Source organism: Lampetra planeri, chromosome 35 (assembly GCF_965212315.1).
Source record: "Lampetra planeri chromosome 35, kcLamPlan1.2.h2, whole genome shotgun sequence".
In the NCBI taxonomy this organism is placed as follows: Eukaryota; Metazoa; Chordata; class Hyperoartia; order Petromyzontiformes; family Petromyzontidae; genus Lampetra; species Lampetra planeri.
The window spans coordinates 216,068-243,504 of record NC_136141.1 but is presented as its reverse complement, the minus strand read 5'-3'; the positions used below and the strand labels follow the sequence as shown (position 1 = coordinate 243,504).

At 43.6% G+C, this 27,437-nt stretch overlaps 1 protein-coding gene across 1 annotated transcript in view; it reads left to right on the top strand.

The window, feature by feature from the left end:
• LOC144730228 (putative flavin-containing monoamine oxidase A) overlaps positions 1-13,151 on the top strand; it is a 42,548-nt gene extending 29,397 nt beyond the window's left edge. Inside the window, exons 11-14 of the mRNA XM_078610850.1 lie at positions 990-1,148; positions 3,431-3,517; positions 5,061-5,161; positions 11,297-13,151. Coding sequence (XP_078466976.1) covers positions 990-1,148; positions 3,431-3,517; positions 5,061-5,161; positions 11,297-11,678 — 729 coding nt within the window. The 3' untranslated portion in view covers positions 11,679-13,151. The remainder of the gene's footprint in view (positions 1-989; positions 1,149-3,430; positions 3,518-5,060; positions 5,162-11,296) is intronic.
• Positions 13,152-27,437: the final 14,286 nt, after the last annotated feature.

The window sequence follows — 27,437 nt, the reverse complement described above, 5'->3', positions numbered from 1 at the left end:
TTTATGTACATTATATTTGTTAAATGTTAAAGGAATGGGTATAATTTTATGTACATTATATTTGTTAAATTTTAAAGGAATGGGTATAATTTTATGTACATTATATTTGTTAAATTTTAAAGGAATGGGTATAATTTTATGTACATTATATTTGTTAAATTTTAAAGGAATGGGTATAATTTGATGTACATTATATTTGTTAAATTTTAAAGGAATGGGTATAATTTTATGTACATTATATTTGTAAATTTTTTAAGGAATGGGTATAATTTTATGTACATTATATTTGTTAAATTTTAAAGGAATGGGTATAATTTTATGAGCATTATATTGTTTCCATGACCACTTTCCTCCAGCTATAGGGGGAAAGGGCAGAGGGACGGACAGATTTGAAGCTCATAATATCATCGGCATGTTACCTGTACTTACTTTGCATGAATATTAAATAATCGTCACGCAATATTTGACGTGTGTATGATTAGAGCGTTGCATCATTCCTGACGGATAGGGCAGTGGTCCGCAAGCAACGGCTCACAAATACTAAATATGTAAACCGAAGCCTGACTTGCGCGAGAGTGAAAACGATATTGCACGAGAGGTGAGCGCAAGACATATTTAGCACTACAACTCCACCATGCTCCATCGTGCACATGCATCGCTTGTGATCACCTGCCTGGTCTCAAGTCGGGGGAGCAGCAGCATCGTGGTTAGCACACTGTGCTCGAACCCGGCGACTCAAATTCGACTCCCGCTCACGGTTAACAGCAGTGACGATTATCTGAACCGATCCAGGGCCTCCCCTAGGTTGACTCAGCTTCAAATGGGTACTTGGTGTGGTGTGTAAACATCGCCACTTTGGAGACAAAGGCCGCCAGGTGTGGTGTTGGCCACCCCCACCCCCTCAAGTGACGTGCTGGCCCCAACAGTGTGTTGAGGCTATCCGGGGGATTTGTCTCCGGTCCTCTTCACTTCGCCCTCGCATGCGCCAGGCGTTCTGGCGTGAGGCTGGCTACTCCGGGGAGATCGTGTGCAACGGCGGTGGTGGCAGCCCTCTGAGCGTGACGTACGACGCCACGACCTCGCACGGCAATGCCGCCCTCGTGGGATTCATCGCGGGCAGCCAGGCTGGGCATTGGACGGTCAAGACGGTGAGAAGGGCACAACCAGACCCATGTCCGTTTAGAGCAGTGTTATTCACATTTTTAGAGGGGGGGCGGCCACTTTCGCCAAAAAGACTTCACCAGTGTGAGGGCCACCACACCGCCTGCTGCCAGGGGTGTCTTCACATTTGTCTACTGTCAGCGGTCGCACGTCAGGGGCCACACAAAAGGCCACCACCAGAGACCGCCATTGGCCTGCGGGCCTCGCAAAGAAGACCGCTGGTTTAGAGTATTTGTCTGCTATACATTTCCACCTGAACCACTTCGTTGAGCTATCATTTGTAGCCAGGTCGCTTAAAAAAAGAGTTGAGTTCATGTCCTCCAGTCCCTAAAGCCTGAGCCACAGAATGTGAGGGTGTTTTCAGCTGTGGCCCGTGAGCCACAGCGTGTGTTGCCGAATTCACGATTTTGTCGCTAGATCTAGCGGCTTTTTTTGGTTTCCCCCCGTGATGTTTCCAAAGCAACGGATCTATCCACTTTCACAGTGGAGGATGTTAAAACAGATTTGGGAGCCGTTCCAAGAATGTGTTATGGATCCTGTAACAGTTTAATAATAGAAATTAAACTTGTCAAACGCCCTTCATCGAGGATCTCAATGCACTGTACAAGACAGCAGAAAACACTCAGCATAAAAATAACTCAGGAAACTTACAACAAATTAATAATAAATGCTAACATCCATTTTCTTAATTAAGTTGATAGTTGAATAAATGGAAGTGTATAAATACATTTTAAGACATGTTTTAAAATTGTCCACAAGTGCAGAGATGTGCGTATTACTTGATACATTTCCTCGTGACATTTTTGATGACTTTGGAAGATCTATCTATCGACATCTAGGGACTTTCTTAGATTCGTTTGGTGACTTTCCACTCGAATGAGTTGGTGACGCTGCTGCCATTTCCCCCAGGAACCGGGGAACCGTTCACGACGTGACGTACTTATCATACTCGGCGTGATCAGCTGCGTTACCCGGGGGAATCGTCCTCAATCATCAATATGGGTTTATGTCGTTTAACGGTAATGGCTGTTGGTTGATGTCCCCATTTTGATTCCCTCGAGAAGTGGAATAACCTTCCACTACACTAATTGGGCTGAGTGAGGAGGAGAAGAGTTTGTTCGGATTAGTGCTTTGTCTGTGTGGGCACTGTCGCCTTGCCCGCAACTGGATATACATCGACGCTGCGGCACAGTGCTGTAGGAAGGGCCAGCTTTTGAATGACGAGGTAAACTAAGAGCCTGTCTCATTAAGTAACAAAGGCTAAACACCACGCTTTTAATAATAATACATAAGGATTAAAAGTGTCTCCCTGCTGAAAACAAGGGCTCGTCTCTGTTGGTGGTCTTGATCCAGTGGTGGAAATTCCATATTCCTATGGTTAGGGCCATTAACCACCATCACTACTGACTTCCCACAAAATGGTGCCTATTTTATAGACCTTGGAGAAATGATGGGTCAAATCAACATCGCAAACAGGATTCGGACTTATAATCTTCCTGTCTGCCACAGAAGCACATTCCTGCATGAGTTACGTGTCAATATTTTAGTTGTTTTAAATATGTTAACTTCAGCAGCTTGTATTTGTTTATTTTTTGCACAAATTCTTGCTTGTACTGGAATATTTGCACCCAGCCTACATAGTGTTTGTGTCATTGGTATTTTATTCCAGATTTGTCTTTCAAAAGTGAATTATTGTCCCACTGGATTTTCATTTGACAAAATGATAATCATCAAAAGAAAATACTTATTAAGCACAATAATTTGTTTGTGCCTTTTGTAAATTTGTCTAAAATGTAATTAATTTATTAGAAAATGTGTTTACTGTCCTTTTTATATAAAAAATAGCAACTAAATTATAGCATTAAAACAAACTGGCCTTGTCGAACTGCATTAAGAATACATGACGCATAATCAAAAGGTTGAGAGTTCAAATCCCGATCGTGGACAAATTAATCTCATTCCCTATGCCGTCCATATGATTATAGTACCACTATGTGGGTAATTATTAGTGGCCATGCAGTGAGACTATTCTTTGCCATGGGAAAGGAGGAATTTCAGTCCTTTGGCTAAGGGTCAGCAATACAGATGGGTACCATCCCACTCTCACTTGAGCTTGTACGTGCTGTGAATTCACTTTCACATGGCTTTTGAATTCTGTCAAAAATGTTAAACGAGCCAAAAAAAATCTAATTCTCTTTAAAGACATCATGCTGGTTCCTTCATTGGCTTAAAAGTAGCTGTGAATTGGGGTCTCTTTGTGCCACGTCAGCTTGAAGAAAGGCGGGAGGCCGTAATCAAAAGCCTCGTGAAATTCCTCGGAGGAAAGGCTGCCGGATATCTGGAATACGCCGAGAAGGTAATGTGGAAAACTCTCCCCAAGACTGATGTGTCTCTTTGCCGCTGCTGCCTTCAGCGTTCACCATAAAAGCCTTCCCTCCCTGTGCCATCGTTCGCTCTCCTTCCCCTCTCATCTCAGCTATGTTTTTTCGCGTGACACTCATTTTCTTTAAAAGCATCAGTTGTGTCCTACTTGCCATTTGCATGCATTTGCTGCTGTCCCAACTGGCCCAGGACTCAGTGCCACACTCAAAATATAAATGTCAGATATTTGTGTACACATACTACATTGCCCGTGTGTCCACTGATTAATTTGTTAAAATATAATCTTTCTCTTGCGATGTGGTGTGCGTAAGAATCGATCATTTAAGATGTATTCAAAATGTACGCATGTGCAAGTGGTACAGTTAGGGTAACGGAGCAAACTGACTGTACGAGACAGAAAACATTTACTAATGGAACGGTAAGAAGACAAATAATGATATGTTTCTTAAATTTAAGAGCAAAATCAGATCTTGGCAATATATCGAATCGCTGGCTCGTGCCACGCATATAATGCAATGCTACTGCATGGTACATAATTATAAGGGCAGATGCACATTAATGTTGGAGGTAAAAATATATTCTGGCATTTTTGCAGCCCTTAACCTACAGCGTAGTGCTGGAAAAAATCAATGTCACTCTTCCCTCCCATCGAGTACTCAATTCATGCTTCCTTGCACTCATCATAACCTTGCTGAAAGATACTTGTCTTCCTCTGAATGATGGCTTGCAATACATTTATATATTTAATTACATATTCCTTTTCAAATACATATTGAACGTATTGTATTATTGCTGTCATTAAAATGTGTTACATTTAGTACGTGTGTTATTCACACCTCTGAAAATAAAACCTGATTAACGCTCACTTGGTAAAAGTATTTACAGATTATATAATTATATATATTAATTATATGTTCGCTGAAATATCATAACACTGGCAGTGTAGGTTGGTGAAGGTGGGAATTATATACATGGGAGCTCAGATATACAGGCTAACAATTGATTATGCTGCACTGCCCACTGCAACCCACTTTGTAGCCACGCACAGCCGATGACAACCTGTTATTTGCATGTCGGCAGCCCACACTGGACATGTGAAAAAGAGCATTATAGCTAATCGGATTCCTCCAGTGTAAATAAAGATTATGATTTTAATCAACCAGGCTACAAACCCTGCTTCGCTTATGGCATCCGGCTGGATATTGGATGCACTCTGGGTGTTTTAGCCATACGCGGTCAAGATCACTCGCGGTGCCACATGTAACGCCAAGCCCACTCAGCCACGACTCTGTCGTCAGGCAGCTTTCAGCAGGCCATCGTAGGCGTTCCTAGACCGCCAAGTCCACCGATCATCTCTCATTGCCACGGGACGGGCGCTGCGAACCGCAAAATTGTAGAAACGATGAGTTTGTATCCTCGACTTGTCTGCACAAGTTTGTATCTGCAGAGGCAGAAGGCGACGCCGAGTGCAATAACGTCTCTCCCGGGATGTCTCGTTGTGCTTTCCACTTTGGTAGGACTGGAGCAGAGAGCCATACAGCACAGGATGTCCCGTGAATGTGATGGTTCCTGGGATGATAACATACTACCACTCGGCACTCCGGAGGCCGTTTCACAGGTTTGTATTTATGTTACTATTTACATGTGTACCTTTACACGATTATTATTCCCAAGGCAGCAAAGGAAGCAAGACTCGTTCTGCTTTGGTTAAGAGTTATCATTGACATTTTTTTTATTTTATACCAGTGTGTGCTATTGGCAATTTTGAATAAGATTAGCAGTCTAACAGCACCTTGTGTCAGAGAACATCTTCAAGAATGTAACATCATAGAACTAGTTCTGAAGTCACTTTCAAGGATCTCAAATGCACACTTCTACCTGCCCTGCACAGTGTGTTGTTCCATGCAAAACTGAAGGACTTCAGTTCGCGGAGATACATATAATTTAGCAAAACACGTTCACATATTGGTGACCAGGCTGAGACCATAAGCTCACTATACTCAGGAACCCAATATAATCGCATATTGGTTGAAGGTTACAAAGCATTTCATCAGACTGGGATGAAACTGGAAACAAAAGACAGATTGGCTTCAAAACTGAGTCAATCACACATTCATCAAAGCTGACCAATCAGCTTTCAGATCTGAGTCCTCCAAAAGAGCTCAAAACATGGCAGCCAGTCCGGTTCAAGCACATGATTGAGGCCTCATTTTTACAAACGTCTTACTTGTGTCGTGGGTTCACTTGAGAGACACACTGATTCAGGAGGCAATGCCATTTATTCTACAACCACCACGGGGTAACTACACAAACGGGTCAGGTCCGTCGGCACACTGCCTGACTCACGATGCCGAGCACGGAGACCGAAGAGAAGACGTAGCACAGTGGGTTCCATTCTAGCAAACAGCTCCGATGCAGCCCCAGGACCCCCCTTATAGGCCCCTCAGCGTGACCCCGCTCCACCCTCGGACACACCCCCATCCAGAACCTTCTAGTAGGTTCTGGATTGCCTTCCACGTGTCCCCTGCCTGGCTCCGCCCTCGGCCCTGCCCCCTTCTGGAACTCACTAGAAGGTTCTGGGCCCTCCAACACGTGTCACGTGCCCCTTCTGTCACCTTTAGCCTACATCCCATCACATACCCCTGCCAGCCAATCGGGCTACTACGTCCTCAATTGCCCCTTACTCTGCCAGCCCCAGAGACCTATTCCATGACATCATCTACTCTGCTGGCAGAGGGCCACTATACCCACAATTCATCTCTCTGTCGGTAGATGGCGCTAGGCGCCATAGTGACCCATTATGTCACTACACTTGGAAGGAGCCAGCCAATGGCGTTCAGTGAATTGGTCACATCCTTGGTATTGTATTTTCTCAAAAGTGGCAGCACATTTTGCATACTGCAATTTTGCTGAGCAGGAGTTATCTAGGATTAAAATGATTTAAATGCTGATAAACTCGTCACGATTCCATTATTGTGTCATCTTCATATTGAACGAGGCACTCCCGATAACAGATCTACCGCTTTCACTCCTTTGTCCTTGTAATGTGGCTTGATTTAAATGTATTGTGTCTGGTCTTGGACTGATTTACAAAGTAAGTCAGCCGTGCTACAATTATATCGGTGTCATCAGGACAATGGAAAGGTGTTGCTTTTAGACAATATTTCCCATAACCATAATTTTGAAAAATAAAGAAACACATAAACAAGCAAATGCAGCTAGGTTAATGTTGATATAAAATGATAACACAATGATAAGATACGATAAGCAATTGCGAATATAAGCAACGGTGAATGAGGGATCACATATACGTTTTAGTGATGCGTCCTAGTTTCAGAGAATATGTAAGGGAAGTTTTTAATCATTGAAAATGTTTATTTTTGCGCTGACATGCTTTGAAATAAAAAGCATTGTGCCTTTTGACTGGAAGACCCAGCAGAATGTAAGCCAGTAAAACCCACCGTTATATATTGTTATATGCATATCTCTCTATATTTTTATATATATAAACACCCCTGAAGTGGCATGAGTAATTCCTGATTGGGCAAGCAAAAGAGTCAGGTTCAGAGCCGTATTTTTGTAAATAAAATTGTGATTTTAAAATAGGTATTTGAGTGAAGCCATAAGAAATGTATGCACATAATTGCCTCTTATTCAGGACATTTAAGCTGGGCTATCCAATTAAGTAATTGACCACTTCACCGATTATCGGTTCAATGACTCAACTACTTGTAATTGACTAAGACGAAAATATTTGGGGGGGAAAAGGTCTCAGCTCTGTTCCCACGTGTGTTGCTATGTGGGAGGTGATGGGTGGGGATGAGCGGGGATTGATGCCATCGTCGGCTTAATCCGCCGCGTGGAGGTGAACGTGGCTGTGGGACATTTCCCACCTTCAGGAAGCGAGACTTCGGTTTGGTCACCAAAGAAGTCGATTACCATTTTCAGTCAATGACTCGACTAATTGGCCGAGCTCTTCATGACATCACAGTGCATCGAACCTCTACTTATAAAAGCCGACGATGCATCTAGATACGGTCAAATCTGTTATCAAGTGGTGAGACTTGAACCTTCAAATCCATGCAAACTGGCCAAGAGTTGAGATTACTAACATTTGAAATCACTAACCAAATGATGAGATTACTAAGAGCTGAGATCACTAACCAAGAGCTGAGATCACTAACCAAGAGATGAGATCCCTAGGAGCTGAGATCACTAGAATATCCCTCCATGCTTAAACGGTGAGTGAGCCAGGCGATGCCTTCGGGAGTATCCTGGTGAATATCTGAATGATCGAGGCAGGCGGTAGTAGCCTTGCCATGTGGTCCATGGCGTGAGATTTGTGATTGCAGTCACATTTGTCCATTGGTTTGAGAGGCAGCTGCATCTGCAATGTGATGTTCTGCATACTCACAAATGTTTATACCTACCTACAATTTACAGTGGATTTTCTTCTCATTGAGAGAAAATTCACAAGGCAATTATTTGTAAAAAGCGCTGTAGATTACTGGAATAATCTCCCTGCAAGTGATGTGTATCAAATTAACTCATTTTAAAAGCCGCTGGATGGTGTCTCACTAATATGTTGAGAACAATCAAGGATATTAGTCGTGGAAAATTAGAGACTGCTCCGGACAGAATCACAATTAATTAAGTTGCCATAGACAGTAGTTAATATGCTTCTTGAATTGAGCAAGGGTGTTATACGAACTTGTAACAAATAGACGATGGGAAGGAATTACAAAGTTGAGCAGTGCCTGGGAAGAAGTAAAGAGAAAAAGTATAACCAGTAAAAACAAAGTTTTTCACTATAAATCCTTTATATGCGTGGCGGCTTGAGTCCTCTCGTACTCTAGCTTGAGATGGCTGCCACCTATGGGTCAGATGATTGCATTGCACCATTAAGCAATTGGTAATTAAATATAATATTTTTGTCCTAAAAATGTAAAATTTTGGAAAAAAAATTTCACGAACATTAATTGTCACGCACAACGAGTCTGTGTGGAAAATGTCAGCTCGATTGGATCACGGGAAGTGGGTTAAAAAACGACCGAAAGGTTTGCACGGTCGTAAGCAAGCAAGCAAGCACGCAAGCAAGCGAACTTAATATAAAGGACTAGCAGAAGTACCCGGCGTTGCCCGGGTGAAAAATATATTTCTCAATAACCTTACATATATACACAGATGGGCTGCTACCCCTGCCCCCCCCCCCCCCCAGCCACGATCTCCTCGGCCACTGTGCAGTAATATGTATGGCCTATAGTGTGGTGGGGTGTCGAGGCCTAGTACCGTGCAGAGCCTCCGACCTCGCCTAAATTGCCCACCCGACTGAGGCTGGGTACTGGGGCCGTTACCCCCCCCCCCCCCCGCGCTACAATAATACTGTCTAATCGCTATAATTGTATTATCTACCGACCCTATAACAGTAATTGCACACATTGGGGTGGGGGGGGAGTGAAGAGGACGTGAAACTTTGATGAATTTACCTCAGAGTCGCGTGTTAATGCGTGCGCATATTTTTAACGGGAATTAAAAATGGCGTCCACCCCGCAGCGAATGCGTCGCTACCCGTTGCCAGGGGCAACCGCCGTGGAAAACCAAACGGACCAATCGTGTCTCGCAAATCCCTCACATTTCGTCCAATGAAACTGCGTATGGTCCGGCGACACACAGACAGACAGACACACACACAGACAGACAGATTTGCGATTTTATATATATTCTTAGGTTTTTTCGGTAAAGTCAAGTAGGTAAAACATCAAAATTAATGAAAATAAAATAAAAACAAAAATCACGACGTTTCGGAGGCAACACAAGTCTCCGTCATCAGGTGGGACCGTCACAGCCGAATTAGCTGCATCAAGTGAGGCAATGATTCAAGAAGTAATCCCTTATAAGCAAGTTGAAGGGGGGAGGAGAGGGGGGGGGGGGTAGCTCATCAGAATGTGGTAGCCAATGAATGGAACGTATAGACTAGCAGAAGTACCCGGCGTTGCCCGGGTGAAAAATATATTTCTTAATAACCTTACATATATACACAGATTTAAAAAGTGCATTTACCTCAAATGTGTTGATTAATTTTTCGATTTTGCTTCGTGTGGACATCACTGTGCTGAGTCATATCCTGGGCACATGTAATGTACTAATACAGCCTGCTATACTCATAACTGCAATATGATAGAAACATTATGTATATGGATGCTGCTGTGGGGTAATGGTTAGCAGCTCATTAGATTTGAAATCCAGGCCGTCAGTTCGGTCCCCCGGCGCGGCAGTTGACACGATCACACCTCCCCCCCCACCCCCCGTCTCTGCGACACCCAGCAGTGTCCATTGGCAGTTGACCGGCAGGTTCGCATGTGGTGGGGTGAATTATGGGTATTCCCACCTCTACATGAGAAGGGCCAATGCCTTTTATATCTTGTTATGCTATTAGGCAGTGTTGAAAGCAAACATGGAGTTATTCATATTTGTACTTATGCAATGCAGTGCCTTAACTTACTTGTGATGACTGTGAAAAGTGGAACACATCTGTAAGCCGTGGATTTAGAGGTTGGGTTGATGGATCACACTGAGATCATTGTGGGACATATCTACTTCCAGATGCATCCAGGCGAACGTGGGGGGGGGGGGCAGTAGAGCAAGTAGGTAGTTGACATTCAAGTGCAGTTTTATCATTCTTCTTTTAGATCGCATTGTGCTTTTCCCGGAATTCCCGTTTCCTTCCCACAGGAGAATTCTCCGGAAAAAGTGTTTAGACACAGTGGGGCCTCCTGGAAAAACACAGAGATCAAAATAATAATGTGGTGTTGTGATTATCGGACACGACTCAGTCCCAAAAGATTGCAAACGTTCAAATGTGGCTTCTATAGCAACAAGGCTGACCCCTGCTTAGGGCCTATCATGGAGATGAGTATGATTGTGTTGAACTTCTTACACACGGTACCTAGCCAACTTTGCTAATCGGAAATGAGTGCAGATCTCAAGCGCTCGTTTACATCATGGATAATTAATTCGACTTTGAATTTTGACCATCGTCATCAAGGCTGAAATTTTTACTGAATGTTTTCTGGGTGGCTGGTAGACTGGAGGAGACACATGACTCGTAACCACAGCTTCAGTGAGGGATGGACGGCTGGTTGTGCTGTGGTTGTGCCGGGCGCGGAAATATTTTCTGGGCCGCCAACCCAGACAGACCTGTCTTATGTTAAGCCCCGTTCGTAATACGTACTGATGGTGACATTGTCATTATCTTCACCATATGATACCAATTGTAGCAATGGTGGTTGCTACCAATACTCGATTGCCCTAGACTAGCCCCATAGCTTAAACAAATGTTGGTATAATATTTACTTAAGGAGTGAGAGTTGGGATGCATAATAGACAAAATAACTCATTCTGTTAATTGTTTAACGTTCGTTTCGAGTTTGTTTAACATTGACAGTCGTGGCTCGTCCGAGTATTTGGCATGCGCCCTCTTTAACAAGGTCGTGCGCAGGAGATGATGTCCATGGAGTCCGTTGGACTCAGCCCCCCTCTTTAAAGGTTTGGAGCTGGCGGGGTGTGGTCAATTATAGCAGGAGCTCAGCCCCGGGCATCTCTGGATAAAATTAAGCCCTGGCCACCCGACAGGGTTGCCCCGGACTGTACTCGGCAACCCCACTAACGGTCCCACGTCGTGAGTGAGTCTGCTGCATAAATGACACACAACGGCACACGACGTGGATGTCAAACGCTGAGCCTGAATGACCAGGATCCACTGGGCGGGCACGGAGACGGCGACCGAGTGGTGCGGCTTCATGAGCGGCGCGGTGCAGTCGGGCGCTCGCGCGGCCCGCGAAACCCTCCGGGTCCTGCGTCCCTCCCTGCTGGTGGCCTTCGACGACGCCGAGTTCGAGTCGCCCGACCCGCGACCCGCAGGCGCCGGGGTGCCGCCGCACGGCGGGGCCGGCGCGTCGCCGTGCCGCGCCCGACGCCGCTACCGCCGCTGGCTGTGCCTGGGGGCCGCGTTGGTGGCTGCGACGGCTGCCGCCTTCTGTCACGTGAGGGGTCGAGGTGGCAGCCTCCGAGAATTGTTATCCGCGGTGCCTTTCCGAAAAATCCCTGCCGTGGCCGGGTTGTCTCGATTTTCATAAAATATATTTGTGGGGGGTGTTTTTTTCTTCTCCCCCAAATCTTTTTATAATTGTGCTGTTGGTATGGTATCACAAATCGAAGTAGTCATGTGTTGCTCTCGCAGAGCAGTACACCCATTTGTATTAGAGAACAGCCCCGCAGAAGCGGATATCACAGAGCTAGCTTTGAGATCCCTTCAAGTAACATCTGGTCCACCCTCGCAATATGAGAGTAATGTTTGTTGCGCGATAGTCACGCTGATGTTTTAGTTTTCAGAGCTGGAATTTAGCCAAATTCCGTGCAAAACCAAATTGTGTGGGATGTTTTTTTATACTGGAATGAGTATAATTGAGAAATGAAGACATTGCATACAGAATACCAGGGATGGGAAAGAGAGGTAACGGGAAGGCTCTAACACTAACATGCACGGTTTACCTTTGAGTACTATTATACACTCTTAGTCCATTCTCCGGCTCTCCGAATCACTTAACAGTGCTTGGGATGCCAGTTATTCCCACATTCATGGAGCCTCATATCCAATGCAAATTCTGTTAATTGCTGTGTGTTATGTCAAACAATCATTGCTTATAAGAAAAGTCAAGCAAACTAATTATAGATGTTGCATTTTAAAAAAATTATATCATGTGATGCATGGAATTAAGCCTGGAAAAAGTCCCATGTGAATATATCACTCAAATGTGATCGAGCGTGAAATTGATTGGATAGCATATTTCGCTATGAAATATGATGTCTTCAGTGAAATTGGCTCAATTATACACCATACACAGTGGTTGTGTAAATGAACACGGTACATGATTTAATATGCGATAAGATGGAAGGTTAATAAACGTCAATGGCTGTCAAATGCAGTTACATGGTGACAGCCGTCTCAGCGTGGATTCTGTGTCACGTGCACGCATCCCCCTGTTATGAATAATTAAATCACAGCCTTGAAAATTGGCACACTTTAACGAAGGCCGAATGGGCCTGTTTTAAAAGCAAGGTTTAAAATGTGCCAAATATACACAGTCGTATGAAACGAAACAGTGGTGCAGCAGTATGTGCACCGCACTGTGAACTTGTTGACCCAAGTTCAATTCCCAGCCACAACTAATATCAGTGGCGAATGATCTAAACGTGTGCTGGGCACCTCCCTATACTCAAGCAGCATTTTGGTTTAGTCAAAAAACCCCATGACCGACACGGAATGGGGAGATAGACAGTAAGTCAACCTCTTGGAAGCACGTTCTAAAACAACAAACTTTGACGTAATTGGAATGACGATTGCTTGTGTTGCTTGTGTTGCGATCTAAACGTAGTTTTGTTTTTTTAACCTATCTTCGTGACTTTACCGAAAGACCCAAGAAGATGAATTTCTGCAGTCACAAAAGCTTTAAGTCAAGAATTGTAATAGTTTACATATAATTATTTTACCTAACAATAACAGGTACATTATGAATGCAGCGTCCATTAAAGTTGCAATTAATTGTCAAGCTCGTCTTATTGCTCGATTCATTGTCATGCGCAAATGTTTTGTTTGCACTGCTGTCCTGCGGTCAGTGTGGAGTGATATGGCATTACAAGAACACACGTGACGGTGGCTTTAGTCAAAAATAAGGAGGTGACTTGGGCATCTTAGCGAACTACCATTGTGCTCAAGTGCTCAGCCAGCACCACTGAGGTTCAGAATTTGGGATCCGTGTAACCACTTGAGAAAGGTATTTTTACGTGGGCCAAATTTGACTCAATTAAGTCTTTTGTAAGGGTATAAAATGCAACCGTGTGAAAATTTAGAACTAAATACAGCATGAATAGGACAATGTACAAAACTAAACTAGAGCTGTACGAAATATTTGTCCAACAATTTAAAATATAAACGCAAACATCAATAAATAACTCAATGTGAAAATCTCAGCATTTAGTCCAGAAGTAAAGACATATAAAGCATTTCAAACCCCCCATGTATGTTGTCCACATTAAGAATGTAAAGGCTTATTAAAGATTACTTTAAATTGAATAGTTTTGAAGTCTATATTGCACTCTGACCAGATCACAACAAGTATTCACGTTTCATATAAGGTACTGTAACGTTGTGTGTTTGCACGCGGGCATTTAAAACAGGTAGAATCTGGCACACGCAAGTCACCAAATGCAATGGCGGTAAGCGAAATGCAGAATGTGCCATTTCAATCTTCCCTATATATTGTATTTACTGATGGTAGCCTCTGAATTGTAAAAATAACTGCCTCAATTGAAGTACGGTCTACACACTACACACAAATGCTCTCGTCTTAATTTCAAGTGCCAGAAGGTTACGCACCGATGGTTAGATCAAGACAAAAAGTGCAAAGGGTGTAAATATAACTAGAATTCTTCTTTCTGGAAGCTGTTGCTGTGACAGTAACTACCCGGCTATACATTTACCAGCCTCTCCCGAGATGCAACCCCTTGGGTTCAACACATCAGGCAAGGAGGTTGCTCTATTCAGAAATGCATCTTTCATCCGGCCTTCTCCTATGAGTGGTCAAGTTGTTTTGGAGTGCCAGCTTGCACAAATAATAAATCTACTTCAACTGCTCCAAGGGGGGACGCATATTACATTTCATGCACAGCTCTCTGGAGCTTTTAACCAAACCTGGAAGCAATGTGTCGAAAGATCTTCTTTGCCTGGTAAGTGAAAAAACAGTACCCCGAGACTGGGGCGTTTTAAATCGGTAAAAATAAATGTCTCCAAATCAATGCAAATCGTAGCTCTTTATCAAGATGCATTAGGTGTTACCTATCGGTGAAATCATTAATCAATTAACAATTCTTACGTTCATAAACATGCAATGAACACGGTATCGTGTGTGAGAATCGGTGTTTTATATATATATATCATCACTACGGTGAAGGATGGAATTGGCAGGCCTTCATCCAGCAGTGGATGTAAATTGACTAATATACTTCAAGTTAGGTTAAAGTGAGTCCTTCTAGACACGAAGGGCTGCCCATTCATCGGTGTTCAAAAATAATCTGTTCTTCAATCCAAACTGTGACAATGGCGGTAATTTAATTGTGAGGCAACATCACCCACCCCACACGGAGCATTCCTCCAGTTCCTGTGGATTTATAGCACTGTACAGTATTTGTATCTTCCGGAGAAAAAAAACATCCACTGTTTTACAAATTTCTGCACGTTTATTCTGCATACAGAATATAAAATGATACAGGGATGTGATCATGAACAAGCACTCTCATTTATGCAATGCAGGACGAGCAGTCCTCGACTTACGAATGGGTTCCGTTCGTCGGTGTGAGTGTTTGTAAGTTGAGGACTGCTGATCCAGTAAAGTACTTAAACCTTTCTTTATCAATTCACTTCTGCAATGCTTCTCAAATTTTTGAATTTCACGGCACACTTTAGAACCCAAAATTCACCGTGGGCCTGAGTGAATAGGTGGAAATGCGTTGTGGCCGAAAGAATTCACAATCCTTGGCTGATACGGTGCTTCTAGGGAGCAAGGAAATCAAGTGGCGCTTCCAAAACCCTTGGCAAAAAATTGCTGAAATGCATGTCTCCGTGCCTGCGTGCAAGTGTCACCGTGTGTTTCCACGTCTGCGCAACTGGGGTAGTTGAGAGTGGCAGGCGTGCGGAGTTGATGGCTGCCAAACCGCGCCGTGACCAATGGAGAGGAGGTGGGGGGAGGTGGTGGCTGGATCGGCCACTGAACAGCACGGAGGGGAGTTCGTCTGTCCGAACTTGCGAGCAGTGAGGTATACCGCGGCACGCCTGGTGTACCGCACTGCACTACTACACGAATGCCTCCCCCCACCCTATGCTATGTCGGTCGTGAGGGTTGTTTAACCATGCTTCACCATGCTTGGTCAGTGCGGATTGAAGGGGAAGTGGTGCAAGGCCTGGTCCAGATAGGGGCGCCACAGGAGCGAGATCTTCACTCCCTCGCCCGACCCTGACGCCTTTTGTATATTTGAAGTTTGCATGTCTCCCCGTGGCAGCTTAGATTTTTCTCCAGGTCCTCAGGTTTTACCGTCCACATTTAGAAACATGCGTTTCGATTATTTGGCTGCTATACATTTCCACATGATAAGCCACTTCGTTGAGCTATATCATTTGTGGCCTGGCCGCTTCTGAAAAAGAGCTATATTGCTCAGTGGGCCTTAAGTGGTAAAATAAAAAATATATGTTTTATCACTCGCCACTGATGTTAGCTGTGGCATGGACTTGAGACAAGATTGCTGGATTATCACCGTTGCTCGCCCACCGTAAAGTAATACAGTGCAGTCGTCGAAATATAATTGTGGCGTTGCTGGGTCCCAGCACAGGACAGAGTTCAGTTCTAAATCGGAGCGTGTCGGTGACCAACATATGAAGAATTGCAATAGAGATTGTACATTTTATATATTCCGTGTACTGTGTTGTGACATGGGTTTTGCAGAACTCGGGGAGTATTTTTCTCAATCTGCAATTCATAGGACATTTAAACAAACACTCTCACATTTTCAAGGTCAATTTACTATGTTTTTTGTTCAAAACGGCCCGGTCCTTCGTTTCGAAAAGCAAACGCAAACCAGATGGTTAACGTCAACATCAAATACACACACGCGACCGTTCTGTGACAACAACACATACAGTGCATCTAAAACACACACACACACACACGAGTCAATAAGAAGAGAATGGCTGTCCCCCCATCAGAACATTCACATGGACCACAGGAATTGAAATCAATCGTAATTGATTTGGAATCGACTAAAAGTCTTCCCCTTGATAGACGCGCGGCTGCACATTTTGTACGTGACCTCTCGACCTCTGAAACCTCAAATGAACTACACTGCCGTTGCCATGGCAACTGATGCACTGCGGTGTGTTCCACGAAGTCCAAGGGTTAAGAGTGAGACGAGATTAATGTACTTACACAAGAAGAACACCTCAACGCCTCCGTCAATAACACCGTGGCTTTACAATGGAAACAAATATAAAATATGACGTTTTGGACAATGGTCCTTCTTCATAGGACATAAATCACGGATGCGTTTACATTAATTATAAATAATGTACGTGCAATGAATGAGGGTCATTGCCCGAAACGTTGCCTATTATATATTTTACTGTGAATTGTAGATGTTTCCTTTTAAAGCCACAGTGTTATTGACGAATGTGTTGAGTTTTTTTGTTATTTGTGTTTGTGCACCACTGCCAATGTTGTATCACCAAAGAAAGTGTTGAATGTACGGATACAGTACTTTACTGTGCTCGGTTCGTGGTAATGTGCAGAAATAAATATCCCCTTCGCGACCAGACATTACATTTTATACACATACATCCTTCCCAGACTATGCTACCGTTTCAGGGGGGAAATATGACTGTACCTCACCACTCCGGTGATCGCGTGTTCGTGAACATATCCACCTGACACGGGGAACGACGGCTTGGGGAGCCATTCGTCCAGCAGTGGATGGACCATGGCTACGGATGATTCATGCAGACCATGACGTATCTCTTCCCAACATGGCCTGCGCAAAGATGTTTTCCTTCATATGCACGCTATGTATCAATGATTATAAAAACGGATGCCACTAGACATTTTCATTGTCGTACGTATATTTTTACACAATATGCTCACAAGCCTGTTTCATGCATTTCCCATATATATTCATTTTAATCATCATAAAGCGGTTACGGGATGGAGCTCGTATGGTGTGCTTTGTTGCCAAGGTCAAAGGTTTTGCTCAGTGCTCCATCCATAACCCTTCTGCATGCCTTCTCTGGGCGGCTGATATATCGGACGGCCGCAGGCTAAGAGTTTCCACATTTTTCAGAGCAATTTACCATTTTTATGGAGCAGCCATGACCCGCAGGGCATTTTGCAGAATCTCGCACCGTCGCATTCACCACAGAAGTTCGATACAGTTGCGTAACGTACCGCGTGGACAGGCCCATTAATTGACCCTCACCGATTTGGCGAAAGTTGAGCCCATGCACATTCATTATGGTTGTGCCACAAGCGGGAATCCAAGTGGGTGGAGGGGCGGTGGGGCAGAGGGGTGGTGGGGGGGGTATTTTCAAAATCAGTTCCTGAAGAAGCTTTCAGCACTGGGGGTGCAGCGTCGGACATTATTCCAAATAGCACGCGGCGCGACCCAAAATCGCACCAGAGAGCAAAGCAGCCCAACACAACCGTGAAAGCGTGCGCAGCTCACACATGCTGCACGCACGGCAAATAGCCATGTGACACAAATACATATCCAGTACAGACCCAGCAGGCAGATATTAGCATAGAAGATACGGTATCGTGGAATGTTTGCGATTACTATTTTTACCTGAGTATTATTTTTATTCTAGTTTTATGGGACACAAAATGAACCTACCCCAGCCCACTGATAAAAGGTATTCTCGTGTGAATTGTGAGATCGTTCATTCCAAGACTCAGACCTTGGCTCAAAACTATCGCAGACGCAAGGTCGGCGTGTCGTTGAGGGCATATGGTCTCTCGACGCAGCGATTTCACAAAGCTTCCTGCAGCTTGTTCTGGCACGGCTTTCACCTACTCAGCAGCTTTTCCTTTTAATCACGTGTGGTGGTAGAATACCCTTGTGGTCAGTCTAGAACGCTTGCTGTTGGTATAATGATTATCTTAAACTCGCAATTTGCCCGTCCAAGGACGGGTGTATTGCAGTCAGTCTGAAACTTGCAAGCGAAAAGCAGACCGCGACGTGATATTCATTGCATCAATTCGTGTGCAATTAGTAAGGGCGCGGTGACACAGACCTATTTCATTTTAAGGTTATAATCCCTTTGATGTCTCAACAACAGCGTGACGGAGACCACGTGATGTGAGGGTTCTGCCTTTGTCGTGAAGGTTGTGAGTTAACGCCGAGGAGGGGGGAGGAGGCGCCTCGCCCCCCATGTGTAGTGACGTCACCTGCTAATTATTATTAATGGTGGGAGGGGGGGTGTCCGTTTGGATGAGGTCACCTGTTCATGATTATTAATGAGGGGGGCTGGTTGATGTGGAGTGACGTCACGAGCGTTAAGCACACACATTCCTGGGTGATTATAGTGGGTATACTGCACATACTCGGATGCAGGTTGATTGTGGTAGCCATGATGAATGACAATAACGCCAAGGGAGGGATGGTGCATTGTACAGTATGATGATGGAGCAAAGTGCGTGACACTCAATCGCGGGTCATCGCAGTGGTGCCAGTCGGGGGTAGTACAGCAAATAGGTGTTTGGCCTATGTATGTAGAGTTTGAGTCTTGATACCAGACGTGTGGGATTTTCTCAAACTGCTCCAACAGGGACTGACCAAACATCCCAAGCAATATCTGTGTAAACTTAAGACTAAGCACGGCTTTCATAGAAAATAACTCATTTAGGAGTTTCCTGTAAAAATTTGAATGAGCTACATTTCCGTCTTTAACGTCACCAACGCTCGAGTAAATTGCAATGTTCTGTTGATCGCTTTTATTGCATCATCTCTCCACACTTTGATCCCACGATGAAATAAATTATTCACCTTTTACATTCACTTAACCTGCCTACTGTAAGAAATAAGCTTCCTTTTTGGACAATGAGCTTTTGTGATATTTTGTTTCCAGGACACCATCATACGAACAGAAGTCTCAGGTGTGACTTTCAGCAACATCATGGACCGCTCCGGAGCCTAATAACGGGTTTGACGGGCAGCAGGCCAATCCTGCCTCTGTCAGGGTCAATAGTGATCTTCACATCAAGTCAAAGAGCTTCCCGACTGCAATGAGCAATGGCAATTGAATCGCCCTGATGTCAATTGGCAGCCCCAGAATTGGTGGTGGTAATTTTGCATTGCTATGACAGGGGACCGAGTAGAGTGGTGGTGCTAGTGGTCCGCGCACTCCGCTATAAACCGAGTTGATTAATTTTGATTCCCGGCCTTGGAAAATATTAATGGCGAGTGATATACAGACCAGTTGTGGGCCACCATTCATCAACCCACACTCATAAGCATGGTGAAGTGGCATTATCAAACGCCCATGACCGACATCGCATCCAGTAACGGATCGACAAAGGGACCTGAAGACATTTGGTTGAGCATATCTAGAATAGTGTACAGGTAACTTTATGATAATTGGTTCTTTACCCTTCTATCTGGCAACAGATAGAAGGGTAAAGAACCAATTATCATATTTTTTACTGGCAAATGAGGTTCCCATAGGTAACTTTATCTTATCCATAATGATGTGTGAGGTGGGGATGGTGGTGCTATTAATGTACAGGTTCACATTATCCACACTTCTCCACAAACTTCTGATATCCATGCAATTACCCACAGGTTAACTAGATAATGGGATGTATTTCCCACCACTCCTTTTTTTAAAAGACGCAGATAACAGGATGAACTTAGCACTTTAAGGATACCGCTGCTGAGTGACAGTAGATGAGGAGAATTTCCCACCACTTCCAAATTATTATTCGCAAAAATACGAATATATTACGATTAATTTGTTAAAAGTACAGAGATATTACGATTAATTTGTTAAAAGTGCAGAAATATTACGATTAATTTGTTAAAAGTACAGAGATATTACGATTAATTTGTTAAAAGTGCATAAATATTACGATTAATTTGTTAAAAGTACAGAGATATTACGATTAATTTGTTAAAAGTGCAGAGATATTACGATTAATTTGTTAAAAGTGCAGAAATATTACGATTAATTTGTTAATAGTGCAGAGATATTACGATTAATTTGTTAAAAGTGCAGAGATATTACGATTAATTTGTTAAAAGTGCAGAAATATTACGATTAATTTGTTAAAAGTGCAGAGATATTACGATTAATTTGTTAAAAGTGCAGAAATATTACGATTAATTTGTTAATAGTGCAGAGATATTACGATTAATGCGACGCCACTTCCAGGCGACTCCCATTGTTTGTGAAGACCACAAGTAGTATAATCTACCTGCGGATAGCAGCATCTTCTGTGCATTGCTTGAAGTCATTGATAAGACTGTAGTAGGTGTAGCGCATATCAGGGCGTCGGATATAGAAATGTTTCGTTATATACGAAGTGCGTGTGGTAAATTTCTCATGACACTTCAACATGGTTAAACTTCAAATCTAGAATGGTTAAGGGTGTAATGCTTTCATGTCATTGCCCTGTAAATATGCCTCCTTCATATGAACGTTTATTTATAGATTTCACATTGGGAAATGAGCTCGAAAGCAGCTGTATATGCTTTTGCAAATACTGTAGCAGAAACCAAAACAAGCGGGAGAGAGTGCCCAAGCCAACTTTAGTTTGAACAGTTGGACTGGGCATATCTTTCACCCTTACGTAATCGCTTACACAACACTTAATGAATCACGTTCAGTGGACCCGGGAGCAGTCACCGCTGCAGATGGTACCAAGTCATATATAATTGGATTCGGAGTGCCATCGGCATTATAAAAAAACAATCCCCCTGCAAGTCATGAATATAACCCATTGCAGAGCACACTTTGTTGCAAGCTACAAGTAATGACGCAGCGCATACAAATGTACGCATTCTGATTTCGAAGTAAACCGTGCTTGGAATGTTTATTGACAGAAAGGATTGTTGTTTTCTGGAAGTTATAAACTTTATTTTCGCCCAAAAATATTTAATTTCATACATAGCAGTCTCGCACAGTTTTGCTCGCATGCATAATTCACTCTGCCATATATTTGAAGCTATCCCACTACTCGAGGGAGAATTCTTAATCCATTACCAATGTTCGCAACAACTGTAATGAAGTATGCGTCATGGTCAAGTACCCAGGTGCCAGACTCCAGAGTTAGATTCCCGGCCACATCTCATGTCGGTGGCGAGTGACATCCGAACCTCGGTGGCCAAACGCCTTCACCGAGCCGCATTGCGCATTGTGGTGAAGAATGGTCAAACCACCTCCACTGCGAACACATCCTGGGGAGGCTGACATCCAGCAGCAGATTGACAAAGGGCTGTACGTTTTTATTATTACAAATGTAAGTTAATAACCAGCAATTTCTGCAAATGTAAACCGAAGATACTAGTTGAACAAGCATTGATTTAAGAAAAGTTGAAACTCTTATTTCTTTGTCAAATCATTGTTACATGCTCGACATAGAACATTGAGCTTCAAGTATACGGGTAAGGCGAACCATCCATCAGGACAAACGCGACTGTCCAGCCGGGTACACCATCGAAGCCTTTCAAGGACTTGGCAGTCACAATGCCCGCACACTTTGTTTCAACTTAAATTTTGTCTTCAGTGAAAGTAATGTGCAAGTTCTAAGTGTCTACAATGGCAATCATATCTACAAAGCACCCATGGGGCAGAAGTACATATTACTAATTCCAGTCAGCTCAGCAGGACTTTGGTAAGCAGACAATGGCACATCTTTACCGATATATTTAGTGTTTTGTTTGTTGTCCTTCCCCCGTACTTCCGATGAGCATGGTTGGCTACATACGGTGTGAAAGAGGTTCAACATACATACATAATAAACTGGATCTGACATATGAATGTGGAATTCTTGCCACTGGCCTAGAACTGCCAGTGGCAACGAGGACGACTCCACATTCATATTGAGTCGGGTGACTTTTTGCCCTCGACTTTTTTTATTTATTCCAAGACTATATATAGATAGACATCAATTGAGTGATGTTAATTTTCAGCCTTTAAATTGGTATGACTTTCCAATTTATGTTTGAACGTTTCCCATAACTCATCATGAATACTATAAAGTCAAACATGCCATGAAAGCATAAAACATGTTCTCTTTGGCTTAAAAATCGGTGAAATCATTAGGACAACATATGAAGACGCAACCCCAAACGTCCATGAAATTATATTTAAAACAATTTCAGACTGAACGACTCTGCAGGGAAGGTAACAGCGCAGTGTGCATGCTGATTTAAACGCTGGTGGGGGGAAGCGACTGTGCTGCTGGGCTCCAATCCGCCCAGCATCCATCATCATCATTCTTCTGTCACTTAAATTTTCACAAACCCACTTTTGAAAATGCCCTCAAATCTGCCTATTAATCTTCACGAGGGATTTAGTTGAATGTTGCAGCATGGCATTTCGCTTTCAATTTGAAACACCTTTTGTCTCCCATCCTTCGCCTATTATTACCTTCATTATATTAACACACATTTCATACTGGCTTAGAAAGTAAAATGTATATATATTTTTGTTATCACGCAATGATCATACAGTCGATTATACAAACATATTGGAATTGCCATCATACAGGAGTTTGTTCAGTGCCATCTCAATAAAATGCAGAGGCCTGTCTCCAGGCCTTCTTCACCACCATCCATAATGAACGCAGAGGTGAGCCAAAGCCCTTTCTCCAGGGCCAAATTGACTGGGAGTGAGAACTGGCAGCTGTGTGGGACTTGTGGAGTTCAGAGGTATTGTGGGCCCCATTATGGCAATTCCTGGGTGGGGAGCTCCACATGAACGTGCAGGCTTACATCCGAGTGCTTCCTTAGCCTGCACACGATCGAGTAGCTGTGTCTGGGTCAAGGAGTGATTCATTATGATCTCACTCCTGCAAGCTGCACTGATGAGCATTGTCATGCCAGATTCTGGGGAATTAGACCATTTATTATTTTGATGTGGTTGCTGAGGCAGCAACAATGTCCATGTGCTGTATAAATGCAGAGAGAACAGCACGGGGCCATTTAATCATCACCATCATCAGGAGTTTAATCGATAGAGACTATGAGAGCAACATGTTACACGTGAGGGCAGGGAGCACAAGAATTGGCATGACTGAATAGAACTGTGTAGGACTCCTTAGAAGCATGTTGCACTACCAATCACAGTCAAACTTCGAAAAACAATGTAAAACAATTTGGATCAAGTCAATGCATGGTAATACAAATACAACACAGCGTTATGTAGTCCACAATGTACGGACCTTGACAGCAAAGTGAACATATAATATGCATGAGAACATTTTATTACTTATATAAAAAAAACATACATTCTTAAGCAGCCGATTACATGATATAGGAAGATGGTTTATTTATTATTTATTGGATACTGCGCTGATGCGAAAAATATTAAACATGTGCACCAAATTAATATCTTGCCAAGTGGCACAGCTGTTGAATGTGCAGCTCGTGATTGAAAGGTTCAAGGTTCAAATCTTACTTGGGATGGACAACGCCAATCATCTTTTCGGGGTCAATAAAATGATAACCACTTTGTGGGCAAGTCAAAGTGGCATTTTCTACAGGAAAACTCACCCTCGCCATAGGAATGCGGAATTCCCACTGGTTCATGGCTGTGGATTGGAGATGAGTGCTACCCCATATTCACGTGAGTGGGGAAAAACTCTTTTGAATCAAATTGTTTTTACAAATGTTTGTATATGTATATATTCCAAAAACTGGAATCAATAGCAAACTTTACCACGGCAAAATTATGACCTTATCTGTAAAATTTTCAAGTCACATTATGGAGTATTTTTTTTTTACTATGATTGGATTTTTCTGTTTAAAATACCCACAACTGTTAAATGACGGTACTCTTACATTTACATGCTAATCTCTCACAATACGATGGCCACCTCAAAAGCCTCAGGGCGCTCTCCGATCTTACATTTACATGCAAATACCATCTCTAGCCCCGCCCACTTTCTCTTGGGCTACACACATTACAATGGCCACCTCCACAGCTTTGGTGTGGAGGTGGCCTCTGTGGTTGGACCATCTCTAGCTCAACCCACCTACCGAGATGCACCCACCTCAGGCCTATATAAGACCTTGTTGTCTCAGCAGATTTCTCTCTCTCTCTCACCTGAAGACGATTGCTTGTGTTGTGATCGTAACGTCGTGATATTTTTATTATTTTTCTATCTACGTGGCCTTACCGAAAGACCCATATAATATGATGGTACAATCCCATCCTGAACGCTTTGTAGGACTTAAACACTTTTATGCTGAGCAGTATGAAACTATTCTGTGACAAACCGCTTCAACATAGCACGTTGCATCTCAGTGTCTACACAGCACAGTAAAAACACTTTAACCAAACCACAGTCACGTTCAATCACGTTGTGGTCATTAGCCAAAAATGCTGTTCCTAACGACTGAATGGCGAAGCTTGTAAAACTTAGGGAGTCATTCGCGAAAGTGCTGACCCTGCATTCCATCACAGAGTGCGGTAAATGAAAGCCATGGTACAAAGACCAATTTTATTCTCTTCATGTCTGTGGGCCTCCTCCCAAGCCTGACCTCAACTGTCACCGAGTCCCCTTTAAACTGCCCAATCTATTTTCATTAGCGGACATCTGTGCCATGAAACTGTCCACTCCTAAGCACCCAGACACTCACGCCGCACCCAGACATCCAACCCTCACGCTCAGACTCCCAATGAAGCGCTGCCTCCGCATTGCCCTGCACTCATCAGCGGTTACATAAGACTCCGTGCACAACTCAAACACCGTTCATGAAAAAAAAAAATCCACCGTTTATATCGTTGTTTCATTGCCCACTACCCACATCGACCATTAATTTTTTTTAGGTATTTTCTAGATTATGCTGATGTTAGTGATGTCATAATCATCATCACCATCATTGTCATCAGCAGCAGCAGCAGCCGCTGGTTTCCACTATTGAAAGTACCATTTATTACCGTGTGAAAGCTATTTGGATTCATATAGCATCGAGTCGAGAGGTAACAGCGCTTCTCAACGCTGCTCAGCCACTCTGTTCATTCTGCTGATGCCAACTCACTGTGCTCAACGAACGTTGCCCACGCGACGTTGCCGTGGCTACCAGAACATTGAATTGCACTCTAATTAAAAAGATTAAAGTCTCGTTCTGTTAGCGTCTTGTGAGGTGTGCTTCCCATCGCTGAGGCTCGACGGGGAGCCGAATTTGAATTCGCCTGTTATGTTGAAGCAAAATGAGTAAAAAGCTGCGTTCTGGTGCCGAGTAGCGATGATCGCATGCAGACACGCTCCGCTCGGAGTTAGTCACCATTCCTCTGACGATTCCATGCGACGAATGAGGTAATTACAGCAAATTAATGTTTTGTATGGAATAACGTGACTGTAGGGGTTAAAAGTGAACACAGCTACCCAAATTCGCTTTCTGGCCATGGCTAACAGGGACTTGCACTGATCCTGGGCGGCCTGGACTGACCAGCATGGTGAAGTATGCCCAAATAAGCCCCCGTGACAGAAATATCGTGGAGATGTCTACGGGATGGCACGGGATTAAAAGTGTCCTGCTGATCTTAGGTTTTTTCGGTAAAGTCACGTAGGTAAAAAACATTAAAAAGTAAAATAAAATGAAATAAAAATCACGACGTTTCGGAGGCAACACAAGCTTCCGTCTCCGAAACGTCGTGATTTTTATTTCATTTTATTTTACTTTTTAATGTGTTTTACCTACGTGACTTTACCGAAAAAACCTAAGATTATGAATCCTTGAAGTCACGAAAGCTTCAAATCTAGTGTCCTCCTGGCCAGAACCCCCCTCCCTTTCCCCTCTGGGTGTAGCCCAGTGCCTGGTACCCTCTCCTGGTACTGCCCCTGTTCACCCTCCTGATTACCCCTCTCTCCTTGTACCCCTTTCTCGTACTCCTCCTGCCATCCCTTCAGCTCACGGGCCCCAGTGCAGTTGCACCGCCTGCACACTGTCGTTGATGGCCATGCCACTGGGAGGCCTTCATCGAGCAGTGAATTTCCAAATGTCGTATTTATTTGTATTACTTTAACGTGATGGTACTTATTGTGGTTTTAATTAATTTTGTTCACTTTTCTGCTCCACGTATCTTATATCTCTTTGTTTCCGACAAGTCTTTGCAGTAAAATAGCTTTGAATGCTTTCTTGCATTTAGTCATTATATAAATAAATACAATTGTACACGTTCCTTGGTTTTCCTGCGACTACGCTGCGCTAAGACTGCAAGGAGCCTTGTTACAATTGCCGACTGCCATATTTATGAATTTAGATTGCCGTCGTACAAATGAAAATGTGGTCTTATAGGCTACATTCATTATACTATATCTTTTTTCTCAGTAAGTTTTAGTTCTGGATACGACGGTTGATGCGCATCTTGACCAAAAAACTCAAACTGCTTGCTTTTTTTAAAGGCTCTTAATTTTCTTAAATTTCCTTTGTCTAGTTTTGGCCACTTTACTAGGCAAACCCTAATACTGGTGCATTGTTTGCTTCCATCTTGCATATACATTCTAAATAACGGATTCTCTCACGCGCGCAATTTTACGCGCAGAGTACTTCACGATGAGTGGAGGCTGCACGTGCCACGCCCGGCAGTCGGTGCCCGGGCACGCGACGCGGTCGGCAGGGCACCGTGGGCGGTGGGTAACGTGGCCTTGCTGCAGGAGCGCGTTTTCGTCGCTTGTTGCAGAGATTCCAATTCGAATCCAGTGGCCACCCTAATTATTACCGCAAGTGTAATAGCCATGATTCTAGGTGCCGTCCGCTTCACAGTGCACCTTAGCAATCCTCTGATGTCATTCGCAAGATTAGAGAGTTGTGTGCCGGCGTTAGAGTCAACATTTTCCAAAATTCGAAAATTAACTGCAAATCTGACTGGAGGACCAATGCCCCCAGGCCGCTCTTGCAAATTAGAGTACCCTGACATTCTAGAGTAGTCACCTAGTTTAATAAAATAAACGTCAACCTCACCCATCTCCATTGGTGGTCCCTGAGCTACACCTGCAATGTAGACAGTTTCATGATGCTGTTTATTTCCCACCAAGTGGTACAAAGTGATCGAGAGCTCTAACCGCAGCACC